At 40.0% G+C, this 18,958-nt stretch overlaps 2 protein-coding genes across 13 annotated transcripts in view; one reads left to right on the top strand and one right to left on the bottom strand.

Moving 5' to 3' along the window:
• The first annotated feature begins 11 nt into the window (after window positions 1-11).
• Window positions 12-12,595, top strand: C1H2orf49 (chromosome 1 C2orf49 homolog). Its single transcript, XM_005505847.3, has 4 exons — window positions 12-200; window positions 1,621-1,787; window positions 6,730-7,102; window positions 11,016-12,595. Exons 1-4 carry the CDS (start codon window positions 72-74, stop codon window positions 11,070-11,072), a joined length of 726 nt encoding a protein of 241 aa, XP_005505904.2. The 5' UTR covers window positions 12-71; the 3' UTR covers window positions 11,073-12,595.
• Window positions 12,596-14,169: 1,574 nt separating this feature from the next.
• Window positions 14,170-18,958, bottom strand: part of FHL2 (four and a half LIM domains 2) — an 83,899-nt gene continuing 79,110 nt past the window's right edge. For 11 of the 12 annotated variants that reach the window (XM_021292074.2, XM_005505842.4, XM_065060279.1 and 8 more), the window contains 3 exons: window positions 17,818-17,987; window positions 15,931-16,117; window positions 14,170-15,040 (listed from right to left, as the gene is read on the bottom strand). In XM_021292074.2, coding sequence (XP_021147749.1) covers window positions 14,889-15,040; window positions 15,931-16,117; window positions 17,818-17,987 — 509 coding nt within the window. In that variant the 3' untranslated portion in view covers window positions 14,170-14,888. Of the gene's footprint in view, window positions 15,063-15,930; window positions 16,118-17,817; window positions 17,988-18,958 lie in introns of all 12 variants that reach the window. The other variant, XM_065060303.1, reaches the window with a different exon arrangement.

Below are 18,958 nucleotides of genomic sequence, written 5' to 3'. Positions count from 1 at the left end.
GCGCGAGCCCCGCCTCCCCCCGCTCCGCGTGGCATTGTGGGAGGCCGGAAAGCGGCCGCTGGGGGTCGAAGATGGCGGCGCGGGGAAGGGGTGGGGTTTGCGGCAGCGCGGAGGAGCGCGGGTCCGGACGCCCCGATTCGGAGCTGCTGCTGCACCCGGAGCTGCTCTCGGAGGAGTTCCTGTTGCTCACCCTGGAGCAGGTGTGGCCCGGGAAGCCAGCTCGGCCCTGGGGCGGTGGGCCCTGAGGTGGGGCTGGGGGGAGGTGCGGGGCCTGCCCTGCTCGGCGGGAAAGGACGTTGTCCCGGGCCTGCGGCCCTGCTGCTTCGGTGTGGGTCCCCTGTGCCTTAGACCTCCCGTGCTTGTTTCTCCGCTTATTTTTTACCCCTCAGTTCAGGAAGGACGGAACTGCTTGAGAGAGTCCAGCACAGACACACGAAGATGATTAAGGGAGGAAAGATGATTACGAGAAAAGGCTGAGGGAGCTGGGTCTCTTTAGCTTGGACAAGAGGAGACTGAGGGGTGACCTCATTAATGTTTATAAATATGTAAAGGGTGAGTGTTACGAGGGTGGAGCCAGGCTCTTGGTGGCAGCCCATAATAAGACAAGGGGTAGTGGGTGCAAACTGGAAGACAGGAGGTTCCACTTAAATTTGAGAAGAAACTTCTTCTCACTGAGGGTGCCAGAGCACTGGAACAGCCTACCTGAGGAGGTTGTGGAGTTTCTTTCTCTGGAGACATTCAAAACCTGCCTGTACACCTTCCTCTCTAACCTCATCTGGGTGTTCCTGCTCTGGCAGGGGGATTGGACTAGATGATCTTTTGCGGTCCCATCCAATCCCTAACATTCTGTGAATCTGATTAAACCGCAGGGAAACTCTTATCTCCAGGTGCCTACACAGACTGTTTTTTCACAGCCCTCTTGCAGTTTCCAGTGATTGTATTGCCCTTAACAGGTACTTAGGAAGCCTTTATAAAAATTTAGGGAAATGTGTTTAAGATTGCATGAAAACATCAGTCATCAACAGTTTGTCTGTCTAACTTTTTCCTTTTTTTTGCTACTATTTTAATTGGGAAAAATTGCAGGGCTTTGGATGGCGGCCTGCAGAGTTGATCTGTGCAGGCAAAGGTGATGAAGTGCCCAGTACTGGTTGCAGCTGGATCCAGCTGTTTCTGACACTGATGTAAACAGCCCTTCACACACCACAATTTAAAACAGAGGAGCTCATGGCACCTGTGCTCAAGTGTAGTTAGCCAAGAGCAGCAGTCATTAGGGGCAGGAGATATGTGAAGAGATGGCGCTTATAGGTGGTGGAAAAAGAAACCATTGCAGTGACCCAAACATCCCGCATTTCCCTTTGCCTCACTGAAGGGAGAGACTGAGTCTAGTCCACACAGAAAACAACCAAAGTTGACAGTAGGAAGGCAGGAGACCAAGCTGTCATTGGCAGAGGGCAGCTCATGGCCTCTCCATACCAGTCACCCCTGCAGCCCCCTCACTTCTGAAACCCTGTCATTTATGCCCAGTACACTAAAGTAGCTTTTGAAAAAAGGAACTATGCCACTAAGATGTTTGTGCATTGAATTTGTCATAATAATAACTTTTTTCTCTGTTCCCCACAGAAAAATATAGTAGTAGAAAATGATGTGAAGATGGACAAAGATGGTCTCACTGATCTCTATATTCAACATGCCATTCCCCTGCCTCAGCGTGACTTACCAAAAAGTAGATGGGGGAAAATGATGGAAAAGAAAAGACAGCAAAATGAGTTGAAAAGTGATAATGAAAGGTAATTTAGCTTTTATTGCACTAGGCTTGGAGAATTTAGGATGATGCATTTAGTTTAATCTTTGTTTGCCTGATTAATGAAACTTCTACAGCTTTTGGACATGGTAACAGTTTACAGAGAATGCTTTGTCCTGCATTAGAAGCAAGAATAGGAAAAAGGGGAAGATAGTATTTTTTTGTCATCCAAATGTTAATGGTATCTAGCTTATAGTGCTGCTTTTAATAGAATAGCAGGATGGTTTGGGTTGGAAGGGACCTTCAAAGGTCATCTGGTCCAACCCCCCTGCACTGAGCAGGGACATCTACCACCTCTCTGGGCAAACTGTTCCAAGTGTTTCTCCACCCTCACTGTAAAAAAGTTCTTCCTTGTATCTAGTCTGAATCTCCCCTCTTCAAGTTTAAAACTGTTAACCCTTGTCCTATCACTACAGTCTTAGCTAAAAACTCTGTCCCCATCTTTTCTTAGAAGCTCCCTTTCAGTAGTTAAAGACCACAATAAGGTCTCCCTGGAACCTTCTCCAGGCTGAACAAACCCAGCTCTCTCAGCCTGCCCCCACAGCAGAGGGGTTTCAGCCCCCTGATCATTTCTGACTTGGAAGAGCTAAACAAATTCTGTACTTTATTCTTTCTTTTTTGGTTGTAAATTTTTAAAATTTTTAGCAGTGACCAGGACACTGAATTGTCTTATGTCATTTACTTTTTTTTTTTTTCCCTGTGCATAAAAGGTTATAATACCTCAGTTTATTTACAACTTGCAACTTCAAGATGAAAGCATGAGGTTAGTGTTTGAATAACAAACTGTTGGTGTGCTGAAATATGTGCAAACATTTTTTTTTATCAAAGAAAAAAAGATAGCAGGGTGAATGTTTCTGAGAGGAGGTGGCAATGTTAATTTTTAGGTAGCAGAATGGCTTCATCCAAAGTGTATATGTAGAATAAGTCTAGGGGCTCTTATTTTGGTATACTAAAATTCAATAATGGTTAAAACTATCTAGTATTTGCTGGCAAAATAGTAAGTACGAGGAAATATATTTAATCTGCCAATCTGCTTTTCTTTACTGGTTGCTCTTACAATCTAGCATGCTGGGCTTAGTCTTTTGCTCTGTTGCTGACAGTTTTAAGGTTTTCCAGCAGTTACTGCTTTTACTGGTATTACATCTTTTATACTTAACAAATATGCTGGCAAAATGCTGTCTAGAAAAGTTAATCTTTTACTGCTAGTATTACTGACCCTAGAGAAATGGGAGAAAAAGACTTGCAGTACTTTCAGTAAGTAGAAGTTGCACAGAGAAATCTTCTAGTTTTAGTATATTGATGGGAAGAGTCAAGGAAGATCAATCATCTTTTGGGGTGTTAAAATATTACACTTTTCCTCATACTTGCGTGTACCACTTAAGAACTGGCATAATGCCTTTGTACAGATGAGGAGGGATAACTTGGCCTTATTGTTTTTAAAAACAAAACAAAATTCCTAGGTATTGTGAGACGGCGAGTTATGTGCGAGTCAGAGATGGGATCTAAGTGTGCTGTTAGTTTGGTTTATAACTCAGATAAACTGATGCATTGAATGGACAACAAGAGTCTTCTGATGAGTTCCTCTGTGGAAAGCATGGCTTTTACAGTGTGCACTGAAATTAATATGGGGCTTGGAGACTTGATCAGCACAGCTCGGTGTGTGTTTGCATCCTGCTAGTAGTTACAGATAGGAGGTAAAAACACATTGAAATTTAAAAGTCAGTGTTGAATATCATATTTAGTTTTACCATTGGTGTTTGATGGTGTACCCTAAAGAACTTGCTGGATATCAGCTGAGCTGCAGTAATGTGTTAAACCTCAATAATACAAGCAAATATCTGAGATCACAGATTACGGTTTATACACTCTTATTGTTGAATATTTGAGCTTGCAGATAATCGTACCAAATAAAAACAAATGCAGTCTATCCAACCTTAAACATTTCAGAAAATATTTGTCCTCAGGGACAGTTAATTTTGTAGATCTGTAAGATTGTCATGCCCACTGAAAGAAAGAGGATGATATGTATCTCAGAACATATATGTAGTTTCTGAAGTGCCATGCTGTCTGAAGACTCTCACCTGCAGACTCTCAGTCTCCAGGAGCACTGTGGCTGTGTGTGCTCAGAGCTGTGGCCTTGGTAGAGTTCATTGTTTCTCCGCAGTCACCCAAGAGGCTGCTTCGGCATCCCCTGAAAACTGTGAATGTGCTGATAATATTGAGGTCAGGGGAAAACATGGTACTTCCGACCAGTTTCAGACATTCACAGAAGAGGTGGTCACCTGTCTGTTTTAATAAAACATGGTACTTCCGACCAGTTTCAGACATTCACAGAAGAGGTGGTCACCTGTCTGTTTTAATAACAGGCAAATATTAAGGATAATCAAGGGGTAGGAGCTAAAATCTGCATTTCTTTCTGGTTTTAGGGTGCTACCTAAGTACCAGCTAAGCTAGACAAGAATGGGAGCACTTTTAATTAAATTGGCCTCATAATTGGGAGTTGCTCAAAGGCCATCCTGACTGAGTAATCACGTGAAACAGTAGAAACCTGGATTGCTGGTGTAGAGAAGGTTTTGCTTCCTCTAGTAAATCTCGCATTCTTTATCATGCTCTACAAAGTAAACAGCACGATTAGAGCATGCCTTCTGTCCAGCCCAGCCCAAAGTGTGGCTAGAATGAAGGAGATGTGCATGGAAATCTAGGTTTCACAGAGTGCTCCACAGGAGGGGTCATGATCCCAGAATGGGATAACAACCGCCTTAAAGAGAGGACAAGTGGTCTGTTTTCTGTAGTAGGGAAGAAAAGAATTGAATGATAGCATTTGTTACAGTCACACTTGGGTGGTTGAGTAGGACAAGCTTTCATTTGTCAAAATGAAGGAAGGGATGTTACAGGAACTGAAAAGAGACACTGAGAACTGTAGAATGATCCAGAATGGGATCATGTCGGTGTCCTCCCTTAGAAGAGTGCTGGCTAACATGGGTCCTACTCTGAAGCTTTTAACCTGCCTGTACTTTATATATAAAGAAAGTGAATGTTACACCCGAGGTTCTGTGTTCTTCTGTGAGCCATGTATGTAAAAATTAGATTAATTCTTGATGGTACAGCATCCAAATGTCTTTTGGATCTTTCCCAAAGATTTCTCTGGGAATATTATCTGTATTGTAGCCTGTAGTCATTTGTACAAGTGGTATAATTCTAAAATTCAGTTTATAATAGATAACAATCCTCCTAGGATTGCAGTTAGTTCCAGACTTGCTAGTCTTCACAAAGCTGAATTTTAAAAACAAAACCAACCAAACAAAACAACAACAACAAACCAAAATAACAACAACAAAAAACAACCAACAACAACGAATCAGCTAACTCCATAGGAAAATCTGACTAATTATGTTAAAGAAGGTAACTGAAAATAGGTATACAATCTTTTCTTTCTCATAGTTTGTAAACTATCTTTTCAAAAAGGGGACCGTGTTCCTTGTTGGGAGTTCCTTGTTGGGAGTGTTGAATAAATTATTGGATAAAGCCAAAGTGATCAAAAAGTATCATGTTTTAATTTTGAAGTGTGTCAGTTTTTTAGGCTTTTTGAGTGTAATTATACTTAATTGAATGGATGTGTTAAAAACTACTGTTGTTTCAATAGTATTTAGCTGAAACAGTGTGTGTGGCTGAACACTCCTGGAACCTAGTCTCAGTTTGTAGAATTTCTCCTCCAAACTGCATCTACTGTAGATATGAGCCAAAGGGTTGTGTCCGATCTCTTGACAAACAAGTCCCAAATGAATTGAAGGTCTCTCTTTGTCTCTATCTATTCTGGGAACCCAATGAATAGAAAAAGAGGAGGATTATGTGACATATGTTGTTGTGAGCAGATAGTAATGTCAAAGCAAATCTGAGTAAGAGCTGAACTTTCTCTTGCTGTATGAGCTCTTAAATTGTGACTCCTTTAATTTTTATTGAGGAAACCCATCTTGAGAGAAATTGTGTAAGCAATGTGTAATTTCTTAATACGTTTATCAACCACTAGTAACCTAATGTTTTTCCAAGTCAAATGAATCAAGTCTCTGCTTGTGGCTTACATTGAAGAGTGTTGAGATATGCAACGTGAATATTAGCCAATTTGTTAATTGCAAATTAATTACTATATTTCATTGTTGAAAACACTATAGTTCAACTTTTATTCCTCTTTTTAGTATGAGATGATTAAATAGTCTGTACTGAAAACTGGTTTCTAAGCAAGAATATTGTATAAATTAATGGTGGGGTCTTTTTGTTTGTGTTTTTTTTGGGGTTTTTTTTTTGGTTAAATATGATCTTTTCAAGCACCTTCTCTTTGTCATTCTTGAGCAGTGCTTTTCTAAAACTCTAATGTACAGTGAGCTATGGTAACTTTGTGCTTTGTTTTTTGGGAGTCAGGATGTTTTCTGATAATACTGTAGCTTGATTGTATTCCTTTTTCATGATTCAGCTGTTACTAAATTGGCCAGTTTTGACTGCACATAGGCTTAAAGGCACAAACTATTAAAAATATAGTCATTAAATCAACTTGGGATTCCTGTTCAAGGACAGCTTATTTCAAAAACAGGTGTGCTTTTTTTGCTTAATGGTTTTGTTCCTTGTCTAATAGTCTTTTAGACTATCTTAACATGATTGAAAGCATCAGCATGTTAGATTCTGTTCTTGTAGGTAAGGTGGCACACACTTTCTCAAATATTTTCTTTTTGAGATACTTAACAGCTATTATCTTTTTAGTTAATCTGAAATAGCTACAATGGTATAAGCATACAGTCCGTGATCATACAACTGTCATTGTCTGCCTAGAAAGTTCTTCACACAACCCTCTTTGCTGAGAAACAGTGTGTTTTGGATATACTGGTTTTGGATCATTTAGCTTATGTTTCTGAGAATCTTACGATTTGTATTTTCAGTGTTACAACAGCAGAAGGCTTAAGGAAACGGCCATTAATTGTGTTTGATGGCAATTCAACAAGTACGAGCATAAAGGTGAAGAAGACAGAGAATGGAGCTGCTGATCGCCTAAAACCTCCTCCAGCTGGAAGCACCACCAACACTGTTAGAAGATTGTCAGTTCCTTCAAATGCATCAACATATATTTCAGCCTCCACTTTATCAGAGGACGCTAAGCTGGGTATGAGGAATAACGAGGCTAAGCAGAACAATATTTCAAAGACTAACAGCAGTATGTTGTCTAGTCTGAAGGTGTACCCTTTGTCTCCAGTAGCGGGAACTACTGTTGTGAAGTTAAAGAGAGCTGTTCCAAAAGAAGAATCTGATTTGCCGGTATGTACATTCAGCATCTTGTTTTGCAGGTTATATTTTAATCGAAAGTTGCAGGAGCCAAAGGTAGACCCCATAAGGGTTTTCAGGATTATTTCGGAATAATAATAGAGTCTTAATTTAGAAACAAGCAAAAGAGTAGCTGGTTTGAGAAAGATCAGAAGGGAAGAAATGAAGTACTTTGTACTTGTCCATGGGAAATTTGTGTATGAGAGAGGCAGCTTTGTAGAAAACACGCAGGTAATTTTAAAATGAGTAGGGAGGTAATACTTAAGGTGGTGCTGGTAGTAGTCAAATAAAACACAAACAAAATAGTCCTACTGGTAGGTCTGAAAGAGAGAGAACAGGCATTATAGAACAACACAAACCGCCTTAAAGAGAGGACAAGTGGTCTGTTTTCTGTAGTAGGGAAGAAAAGAATTGAATGATAGCATTTGTTACAGTCACACTTGAATGGTTGAGTAGGACAAGCTTTCATTTGTCAAAATGAAGGAAGAGATGTTACAGGAACTGAAAAGAGACACTGAGAACTGTAGAATATATCCTTATAGGAGGAACACCATCTGTTTTAAATCTCATACAGGAGTTGGCAAGCTAGAGGAAGGAACTGGATGTGAAAATCTGGAGAGCTGCCTAGGTTGTGGGTCTGAATGAGAAACCATAACAAACCATGCTAGTTGAAGTGAGAGACCAAAGGTCAAGTGCTCATTTTGAGCCATGGTGACCTTAATCAGGTACCTGGGCTTCTGTAAGACTATGAGTGACATGCTGAGATCTTGAACAAAAGGGCACTCCTCTGAAGTAGAAGAGCTGTTAACCATCAAGGTAAATAGTCAGCTTCTTTCTGCAAGTTAGATTCAACAGAAAGCTAATTTTCTGTAGAGAACTAGGCTACAGGTGGGGGCAGAATGAGGCTGATGAGAGTGATGAGAGAAGAGCTAAGGCAGGATATATGATTTCAATAGGGCATATATTTGAAAATGTAGGTAACAGTGCTGAATGTAGGTGGCAGCTGGAGAAAAAGGTAGAACAGTGGTTATTTTTGATGAAGGTGCGATTAGCCTTTAAGGGCTTGTCAGTAAGTGAAGAGCAATGGGCCATCTCTTTAAAATGTGTTGCGAGGTAGGGATAAGTCTTATTTATGTTGTATTACCTCATGATACAGATTAAGGAATTGTCATGTTTCCACTGGAATGTCCACTGGAATATAATTCCACAGCATCCTTGCAGCTAAACTGAGGAAGTGTGGACTGGACGATTGGGTAGTGAGGTGGACTGGGAACTGGCTGAAGGAAAGAAGCCAGAGGGTCGTGGTCAATGGGACAGAGTCTAGTTGGAGGCCTGTATCTGGTGGAGTCTCTCAGGCATCGGTACTGGGACCAGTACTATTCAATATATTCATCAACAGCTGTGCTGCCATTCAGTGAGACCTGGAGAGGCTGGAGAGTTGCGCAGGGAAAAATGTAATGAAATATAACAAGGGCAAGTGCAGAGTCTTGAATCTGGACAGGAACAACCCCAGGTTCCAGTATAAGTTGGGGAATGACCTGTTAGAGAGCAGCGTAGCAGAAAGGGACCTGGGGTCCTGGTGGACAGCAGGTTGACTGTGAACCAGCACTGTGTCCCTGTGGCCAGGAAGGCCAATGGCATCCTGGGGTGTATTAGAAGTGGGGTGGTTAGTAGGTCGAGAGAGGTTCTCCTCCCATTCTACTCTGCCCTGGTGATACCGCATCTGGAATATTGTGTCCAGTTCTGGGCCCCTCAGTTCAAGAAGGACAGGGAACTGCACAGCACAGAGCTACAAAGATGATCAAGGGAGTGGAGCACCTCCCTTATGAGGAGAGGCTGAGGGAGCTGGGTCTCTTTAGTTTGGAGAAGAGGAGACTGAGGGGTGACCTCATTAATGTTTATAAATACGTAAAGGTTGAGTGTCATGAGGATGAAGCCAGGCTCTTTTTGGTGACAACCAATGATAGGTCAGGGGGCAAACTGGAACACAGGAGGTTCCACTTAAATCTGAGAAGGAACTTCTTCTCAGTGAGGGTGCCAGAGCACTGGAACAGGCTGCCCAGGGAGGTTGTGGAGTCTCCTTCTCTGGAGACATTCAAAACCCACCTGGACACACTCTTGTGTAACCTCATCTAGGTGTTCCTGCTCCAGCTGTGAGGTTGGACTAGATGATCTTTTGAGGTCCCTCCCAATCCCTAACATTCTGTGATCTGAAATAAGTCTGGGCTTCAAATGAAGAAATGGAAATATCTGTTCTCAGTTGAACTGCAGGGGGAGCTTTAGATATGCAGTGTACAATTACATTGATTAAAGTTTTCCTAACTTTCATTTTCTCAAGATTACCTCATGAAATGCTTTCTATTAATCTCTTTTTTAAAAAAAAAAAAACATTTCATGAAAGAGTGCAGGTGATATCCTTGCTCTTCCATCAGACTTCTTTTAAATATGAGCACCTAAACACGTGGCTGTTCTGAAAGACAGCTTTAGCAGCTTTTACAAGAATCATGGCTGAGGCCCTGAATCAGATTTATGCTGCGGAGATATATTTCCTACTGCCAGTATTATGAACTCCAGTAATTTAGAGCTCTTCAATGTATTAGTCAGATCTGAACCTATAGAGCTTTTGAAACTTGTTAAGTATACATCTCACAGCTTCTTTATATTTAATTTAAATGTTTTGTAGACACAGTGATGAACACTTCTAAGTGACACTGTATCACTGACACTCAGAAGCTGTGACCTCTGGCATTTGACTTTCTACCTTAGCCACAGTTTTTGTTCATTAATACCAGTAAGTTCAGTTAAAGTTCATCAGACATGTTTGAAGTTAAGCAAGTGTGATGTATGGGTGTTACTGTCTGAAATTAAAAAGTGTGTTGAATAGTAAATGACGCAGCCAGGAAGAATCAATATACTTGGCAGGTGGCTGTAGAGTGTAAAGCCTGATATTAGTATAAGGACAGTAATGACAATTGCCTTTTCAAGCAAGTGGCTGTTCTCTGACTTCCAAGAAAAACTGAAGTTCTCATGCTGAATAGCACAGAACTATCCCTCTGATCTTTGGGTCTAGTTCCCTTAAACCTTTCAGTGGTTGCAGTCTACAGTATTGCTGCAGATAACACTGAAACTCTTCTCTGGATTGTGCTCCCCAAACCAGCGTGTTGCAGAATGTTCTTGGAAATGTTTATACCTGTCTTTATTCTGCTTGTGTGAACTATTAAAGCTCTAATTTCTCAGTTTGTTTATTTTTTTTTTCTTATTTTAGATAATGAAAGGTAATTATTTCACCACTTCAATCTGCCTTTGTTTTACTTCGGGCTTGCTTGATTTCCACCCCCCTACTCCTCCCCGGTTTCTTGGGGTGGGGCTTGAAAGATAAGTTCATCTGAGGTTTTGACAGTTATTTCACTTTTTTGTACAGGTTACTACAAAGAAAGACCAACTTTTTCTTCCGTTTTTCTAAGATTTTTACCATTTTACAGAAGTAAATTAGTATCCTAGATGTTTGTTTGGGTTTTTTTTTTCTTATACAATGCTGTTTCAGATTGCCTCCTTAAAATAGTTGTTGAAATAACTTTAGAAGTACATTTTGAAATTTCTGTATGTACCTGTTTCTAAGTTGCATAATTGAAAGTTGTTTTTGCATAACTAATTTTAGGATTAAGAAAAAACAAAAGGCTTACATGTGATTTGTAGGTATTTAAATTCATTTGCTGTATTTTTTATCTTCTCTAGGGAAGTTCTGTTATGTTTAGCTTTTTCCACAAGATGGCAATAGAAAGCTGTTGTAATAGCATACAGCTGAGTACAACAGTAGGCAATACTATATTTTACTCTGGCAGGTTAATTACAAGCTTCTATTTGTGCAGTATATCTAAGAATACTTATATATTTTTGTGTGTTCCAGAATGACCTAAAGCCTACAGAAGCAAAGAAGAAGATCCAGCATGTTACATGGCCATGAAGTAGCTAATGGTGCTTAAAACGTAAATGTTACTTCCATATTTTCAAACAGATAAGTCATATTTAAACTGTTTTAAGTACAATTCTTTTTAAACCTTACAGGGATTCAGATTGCTGTGAAGTTTTAACAAGTTTAAAAGTTCTCTGTTGTAAAGCTGGAGTCATTACCACCAGTCACCTTAAGAGTGTCCACTCTTGAACACCAAGTAGTTCATTACTTCTTTTAAAGGTGGTAATATTGCGATCTACTAAACCCCCCACTTTCAGTTTTCAAGATTATTATAGTTCATCTCCTGCATGTCACTGCAATTCACACATATATAATTTTTTTGTTTCAAGTAAGATTCAGTTTTGTTCCACTTCTGGTTAAATAGTTAAAATAGCTATTGAGATTCAGAGTGATCCCAAGAGCTTTCTTGGCTTTAAAAAGATAATTCATTTAGATGAGAAAACTGACCATTCTGCTGATAAGCTAGCCTGATACAAATTTTTTTCCTTTTCATTGTGCGGAACAGGAGTGTGGAATTCACAGTGCCAGTTAGGTTGGTAATAAGAGATGAACTAGTTTAACAGCATTACTTCAAATTGAAGTTTCTCTTATTGAAATGTGAAAGAAGAAATGCACAGATGGAAGTATGTTTTTAGACTGATGTGAATCTTTGAGAGGAAGTAGTGAATGGATTAGTGCCATGTTCTCCTAAATACACAGGCATATTTTATACATGCGTAAGTGTAAAAATATGCCGATGCAGCGAAATTTTTTGTTTTCCTGGTTACAATCATGCTATAAAATATCAGGAAAACCTGTGGAATGCAGGTCAGTGCTTTCTCAACTTACTAACAGTTGAAGAGGGACAGGGATAGGAAGACAAAGTAGTACCTTGGGAGCATTAGCATATGTGATTGCACTCTTTTTTTTATTAAAAAAAAAAAGAGGCAAAACCCCACCTGTTTTCCCTTCCTTCTACAGTTTAAGACAGATGTTAGTTTTCTGTGAAACTTGGTGTTTCATCTGGATTATTGGTGGTGCCTTATAAGGCAGAAATCCAGTTAAGTTGTTGGAACCTTTATTAAATCTCAGTGGCTCAGAGTGGAGCCGATTTAGATCCATTTTGGATATGGATAGTACATAATAATAATGCTTCCAAAGTTAGTAAAACAAAAAAAGAATCAACTTCTGAATCCACTTAGTTAACCCACTGAAAGAAGCTGTCAGTAGACATCTGAAAGCTTGTTTAAATTTTTAACATTAGTTAATATTGAAAACAAAAGCTGTAGCTTCATTTATTACTGACAGAAGTTCTCCATTCACAGTTAGGAAATAAAAGGCACTTCTCAAATGCTGTAAAATGGTAAGAATGTGTGTTTTGAAATATTGTGTGCGGTTTCCCTTTTACTAAACACTTGTGCAGTTTTTTGTACTTGAGTACAGCAAACTTTAACGTAATGTACATTTTGTATGTAAAGAGTTGTCTTTTAAGTAGCCTTATCCTATTTAAATAAATTCAATTAAAAGCAAACAAAGTAGCACTGACTTGTTTTTGTGATTTAATTAAACTTGTTCATTTTATACAGTTATGTTTTAGCAGACTTGAAGTGATTAGAACTTAAGAAAAAGTTTACAGGGTAAAAAAACTCAGTAGCTACTTTGGAGTTTTAGCAGCAGTTAGTACCATGTGAAGTGCTGGTCCTTGCACTAGCATAACAGTGTGGTAGGAGTCTGTTTTGTGGGTGGCTTCTGGGCAGTGGTTTGGAGTCTAGGCTGTATTTTGTTGTAGTTACAGTTGCTAGGAGCATGTATGTGTTAAGGGGTGTTCTGCAGAACTGTAGTGGAATAATAGCATGGTGCTATTGCATGGTAACAGGCTTGTTTTCAGGCTGGTGTGCTTTCCAACCTTGTCACATTTCGCCTACCTTTCCCCAAAGCTGGGACTGTTTCGCTGTGTGTTGTAGCACTTGGGGGGACAAGGCACAAGCTGTGCTGCCCTTACTACCTTACTCTTACCCTTCTTCTCTCAGCAACATACTAGAGCAGAGCTGCAGTGTGCTGGGGGATTGCCAGACCTCGGAGAGAGTGAGGTGCTTACCCTCTTATGGGAGGTGTGCATATGAGAGGGATTTTTATGGCTATTCTTTACTACAGTCTTCAACACAGAATGAAGTCACCAAAGGATAGAGTTTAGTCATTCAGTGAGATCAGATTAGTGTGGTGTGTACTTAAAAATGTCAGCTGGCCAACTTCCTCAAATGGTGTGTAGAGTAAACCAAATCTGATCTGATGCATCTATTCGGCTGGTTGAATTACGAAGAGAGGAGTGAGCTGTGAGCATTTACACTTGGCACAAAAGGAGACAAATTCAAGAGTGGTGGCGGGAACTAGGAGCAAACTTTCCCTACCCAGTTACACACAGAATAATTGTGTTCCTAATTAGTCTTTCCACATCTGAAGATTCCTGTTGGAAGTGTGACATACTACTTTCCTCCTTTTGCTAGATACAACCCATATGGAGGGTGTACCAGGATCATACATTGTATAACATGGCCATATTTCTTGAAGTTTGCTTTGGGAAGAGAGTTATCTTCCTTTGGATTGTTTCGTCTTGGTTTCATTGTCCTGCCCGTGTGTTGTTGTTGACAGTTGCCTTTGCAGGAAACATAGCAGAAATGGTGCTAGAGCAGAAGGTATTACATATTGCAATACAGAACAAAATTAAAGCATGCCCTTGTATAAAACTTGAGCTTCAGACTTTTGCAAAGATAAATGTCTTAGTTGTCTTGATCTCTGTGCTTGCTGTGAAGAACAATATTTTGGTTTTGAGTTTAGAACCTATGAACACATTTTTATCAGCTGCACTCAATTCAGTATTTTCACATAGTTGTTTGGTTTTGCTGATTATTTTCCCACTGATTTCAGTTAGTAGAAGACTATGTTATATCAGCAGGGACCATCTGAGGATTGTCTGAACTCCATAGTTTCATAATGACTGGGTGCGAAAAGGATTGTGTTTGTATGGCTCTTCTGTCATGTTTCTTCAGACTGTGAAAGCATTTTATTTGTAAATATCTACTATGTAAATACAATTAAACCACAACCACAATTTTGTTTTAAATGGTTTTATTTTGAAAAATACAATGTGCAGTGTAATGTCGACTAATACTGACACTGTCAATCAGAACTTGAACTTCACACAATGATCAGCTAGTCATGCAATAAAATATGTGCCTGTTACGAAGTGCTCCCACTTCAGCTGTTTTGTCATTATCTCTGTATGGCGTGGCACAAATCCTTGTACATTGAAACACCCTCTACATTCGCAGTCTTTCTACACACTTGACAGCACACGAGGCATGTAGCTCAAGAACACTGAGGCGAGACCACAGCCTTATTGAAATCAAATGGGGTTTGCCATTTATTTCAGTGGGCTGAGGGTTTCACTATGAGTATCCATCTATGAATGTCTTTTGCATGGCCATTGTAATCCTTGAACTATATCACTTGCTTGTAACTGGAATATTTAGTGGAAGGAAAAAAAAAAAAAGAGTATGTTATGGCAATAACACCCAAATGGTTTTATATCTCAGGTTTTGCATTAGTTTTGGTTAGCTTGTAGAAGTCTTAAATGCCAACACTGCTTCTAGAGATTTTGGAATTGTTTTCCCCAAAGGTTTGGAGAGTTTGAAGAAGAAGGTTAAATAATGTTAATAGTACAGCTAAAGAGAGAGTGGCAAAGCTGGTTCCAAACAGCCGTGGATTTCAGACTCTATACTGCAAGCGCGGCTGGCTTTCTTCTCCTCTCCCTACCTTTAATTTTGAGCTTTAAATATCCTTTCCACATTCAGGGCAAAGGATGTCATCCCTTTCCGTGAGGAAGCCACGACCCACTAATGAGAGAGAGCACTTCTTACAGTTAAAGCAATCATTGTGCCACTGCCGTTCTTCAAAGGAGATGTACTTGGTTCCTCCGAGTCCTGTTTGAAAACCAGAAGCATTCTGTTACAAGAAAAGAATAGCATATCAGCCATCAAGTCATGCTACTTCACATTCCACTCATGGATTGCTATGGAGTTCAAACATACACTAGTGAAAAAATGCCTCTTATGTCTCTTAGAAGTGATTATCTCTTGCTTAACCTACGAATCACAAGCAATTTTTAATATGATGCATTGGAATGACTAGCTGGAAGTCAGTGAAAATATTTGACTGGGCATATCTCTTACATGATGAGATGGGTATTTGTTTTGTTTTGCTTTCAGTAGCAACGTTTTGAGGAAAAAAAGCCAAAAGACATAATAGAAAGGGCTGCAATATTCAGAAGAGAAATGTCTCTGTCATGTGAGCAGAAAACAGAACCTGTGGTGTTACATGCTGACTTTTCTAGAAGTTAAGCAATCAAGCACGTGTTAGTGAGGTATATGCACAAGGGCAGAGCAATAGCGAGAGAGAAAATGGTCCAGATATAACCCAGATTTGCTGTCTTGGACTGTATGTATCATGTTGTTAAATGCAGTATTTAAAAGCCTTGTGGTTTCTCACTTGCTATGCTGAGAAGTCAGCGAATTTGACACTTTCTGCTGGCGGAGAGTCTGTTGTAACTGAGATCACTGGTCCCACACAAGTGGAATGATGCACAGAGCATGCATATCCCACTACAAGCTTAGTGCTGTTACTGCATATCTACCTGTTCCATGAAAATCAGGTGAAAAGCAGGACTGAGGATCCCTTCCACTTCGTTTTGTTAGGCACTTGAAAGGTATTGTAAGTATTTAATGTCACACATCTTGAATTATATAGTGTCTCGAGTCTTTCAAGTTATTGGAATGAATTATTGAATTTTTAATATTAGAAGAAGCTGACCTACCACTGATTGGGTTTGTGCATCCAGCACACTTTTTAGCATAGAGGTTGCAGAAGCAGCTCAGGCAATATGCGAACTCATCCCTGGAGGTAAAGCGTTGTCCAGACAACTGCTTCTTGCATCCAGTACAGACAAAGCACTCCTTATGCCACGGCTGCTCCCGGTAAGTGACACCTCCTGTAGTGATCGCCTGTTTCATGGAAAGACAGAAAGAAGGTGTTTCCTTGAGGGTCGCAGGTTTGTATCTTGATTTGGTAGAGAGGAAGGGTGGTGAGGTTCTTGTGGGTGGGAGGAGGGAATGGTGGCTTAACAGCAGCAAAATCATTATTTTCACTAGAGCTGACCTTGAGAAAATCAGACAAGTGATTTATTATAATTTCCTGATTTATACAAAGAAGCCCCATACTAAAAGTACTTCATTCTCCATGTATGGTATAGTCGTACTCTTAATTGTCCACTGTTTTTAAACCTAATCTTTGTATGTCGCTTTTCATATGTGTGTGCTAGGATTTGTCCATCTCTGTTCCTTTGCCTGTCCCGTTCTTCATGGTGAAGGAACTACCTCATGTGTTTCAATTTCCCTGTTACTTTCCTTGGCAAAGACTGTTATTTCAAATTTTAGCTGAAGTCTTTGCTTTCTGCTTCTCTGGGCTTTGGTGTTTTATAACAAGTTGTTGCCTACAAAAACAGCTCCCCAGATGTTAGACAAACTAAGCTTTTTGGACCCTTTGACTATTCCTAAGAAGGCTGTAAAATCAGACAGTTTAATTTTTCTTCTTTTCTTTCCTTAACAGAGATTCCCTGGGAATCAGACTTGTATGTGGTCATGCTACCTAATACGTGTATTCATTTGTGTCTTTGCCTCTTTCCCAAGTGTTTTTGAGCCTGTTCTCAAATGTGGTTAAAATTGGATGCTAGACAGATTTTTTTAAGATACAAAACTCCTAGAAGCTTCAGAAAATTGATGGATGGGTGCGGGTAGTAAAGGTAGCTAGATATACTTTAGGTCAAAGGCTAAAAGAAAAATTTAGCTTTTACCTGTTTGGTTTTGCCTGTGCAACAGCAAAGATGGAGGCGTTTCTGGCCAGCTGGGATGTCTGACCAGACTGCAGCTTTGCCTGACTGGAAGGGCAAATGAGCAGGTAGCACCCATGGGAGAAATCAGTGTATTGTGGGCACAGGTGGTGGTTGGAGGTATGCAGGGGGTCAAGGGACACAAAGAGTGGCAGTGGGAAAGGGAGTTCAGTGTAGATGTAGCTGTAGTTTTGATTGGTTTTGCCTATGCATATATCCGTAGGAAACAGATGTGCTAGTTCCTTAACAAAGGAGACAGTTTTTTTGTTTGTGTTTTGTTTAGTTTGTTTTTAAATATTTTTTTTTTTTTTTAATCTGTGTAAAGACTTTAGGAGATTCACAAATAAAAGGTCCTTGGCCTAGAAAGTCATACTCTGAGCACATTGAGTTTACCAGTGTTTATTTTAGGAATGATGTTTGCTCTGTGTAAAGCTTATCTCTCTTGAATGTCATTAGAATATTTAAATATGATCAGCATTAGCTCATCTTCCAGTTGGAATTTTTGGTGTATGATATATGATGTGTTATACCGGAATGAGGTTATTCCAATGCAGAGTTTGGCCTCTTTTTTGTTTTCAAAAATGTGTTCTCTATATGCTTTCAATACTAAGAGATCTTTAACCTTGAGAAAGGATTCTCACTGTAGTAAGTGCTGTTCCTGGTGCAGGATGGGAGGTGAAATCATATCATTCTTAAAATCAGCTGATGCTGAATTTTCTGACACATATAGAAAAACAAGATATTCTACCTACTTGGATATAAAATGAGGTGGGCTTCAGTCCCTTAGGTTTCAGGTAAGTAAAATAAGAGCACTACCTTCTTGCACTGGACGCACTGCATGGCAAACTGCTTTTCGTAGCAGGGTACGCAGAAGTTTTGATTGTCCTTAGGGATGAAGCTCTTTGTCCCAATAGGCTGTTGGCAGCGGTAGCAGATAAAGCAGGTCTCATGCCAGCTGTTGCCCTTGTACTCCATCTTCCGAGTACCTGTAATGAGACCAGAGCATCGACTGAACTTCTTCTGGCTGAGGCTGACATGATTTGTAGCTCTTGTTTGCCTGACAGCTGGCTGTCAGCCAGTAAGCAGCGCAGCTGTGAGCAGGGGGCTATTTCATGTTACCACCAGCTCTGCATGGTATTGAGTATCATTGTAAGTTTTGGAGAGTGAGCGGTTCTCCTATAAAAAAGAGAAACATTTACTGCCAATAATGAAGGCTTAGGATGCCTTTTAGAGTTAATGATGAATTCCAATGCACAGGAAGATTCTGGGGAATTGGTGAGACACCAATAAAATCTGCTGATAGTGCTGAGTGAAGGTAAGGCCATTTCTCATTGAAGTTTGACTTCATTCATTCCAGGTCCCTTTTGTTTCTTTTTCAGACAACTGCAAGATACCTGCTCCTTGCCTCCCTTTCCAATGAAGTATATCACTGCCTGAGAAAAAGAACTATTTCATATTAGCTCTGTGTCCCTATTCCTATCCTCGTTGAAGTCCACTATAAATTTGCAATGTTTTCCAGCTCTCCATCACCTATCCTAAATGTCTTTCTGTCTCTTGAAACCTTGAGTAAGAGAGAACCTTTTTCTCCATCTTCTGTTGTATTTAAACTGTAGTTGCAAAACTCTTTAATCACTCCTTTACTGAAAAGCAGAACGGCAGTTAGGAGCTAAACATGCTTCTCTAGAATGAAGTTTTAGGGTACAGATACTGCACTTGACAGGTTCAACACACTGTATGATGCCTTCTTGCATGGACAAATTTCTTTGCATGTTCTTGCACACCAGTCCGAAAAAGGAGAAGTGGAGGTTTGTTTTCTTTTTTTTGAATACTCTAGAATTTTATTTTCAAATTTTTAGCTGTTCTGTCTTTGGGGTTGTGTTGTCATTGAAACACAAGGCAGGGGGAGCCTTGTTTGTTCACTGCAGGGCTGAAGTCAGTGGGAGTTTAGTTTGCAGAA

The sequence above is a fragment of the Columba livia genome, chromosome 1 (assembly GCF_036013475.1).
Source record: "Columba livia isolate bColLiv1 breed racing homer chromosome 1, bColLiv1.pat.W.v2, whole genome shotgun sequence".
In the NCBI taxonomy this organism is placed as follows: domain Eukaryota; kingdom Metazoa; phylum Chordata; class Aves; order Columbiformes; family Columbidae; genus Columba; species Columba livia.
The sequence above is the reverse complement of the archived record's forward strand: the minus strand, read 5'-3'. Positions and strand labels throughout refer to the sequence as shown.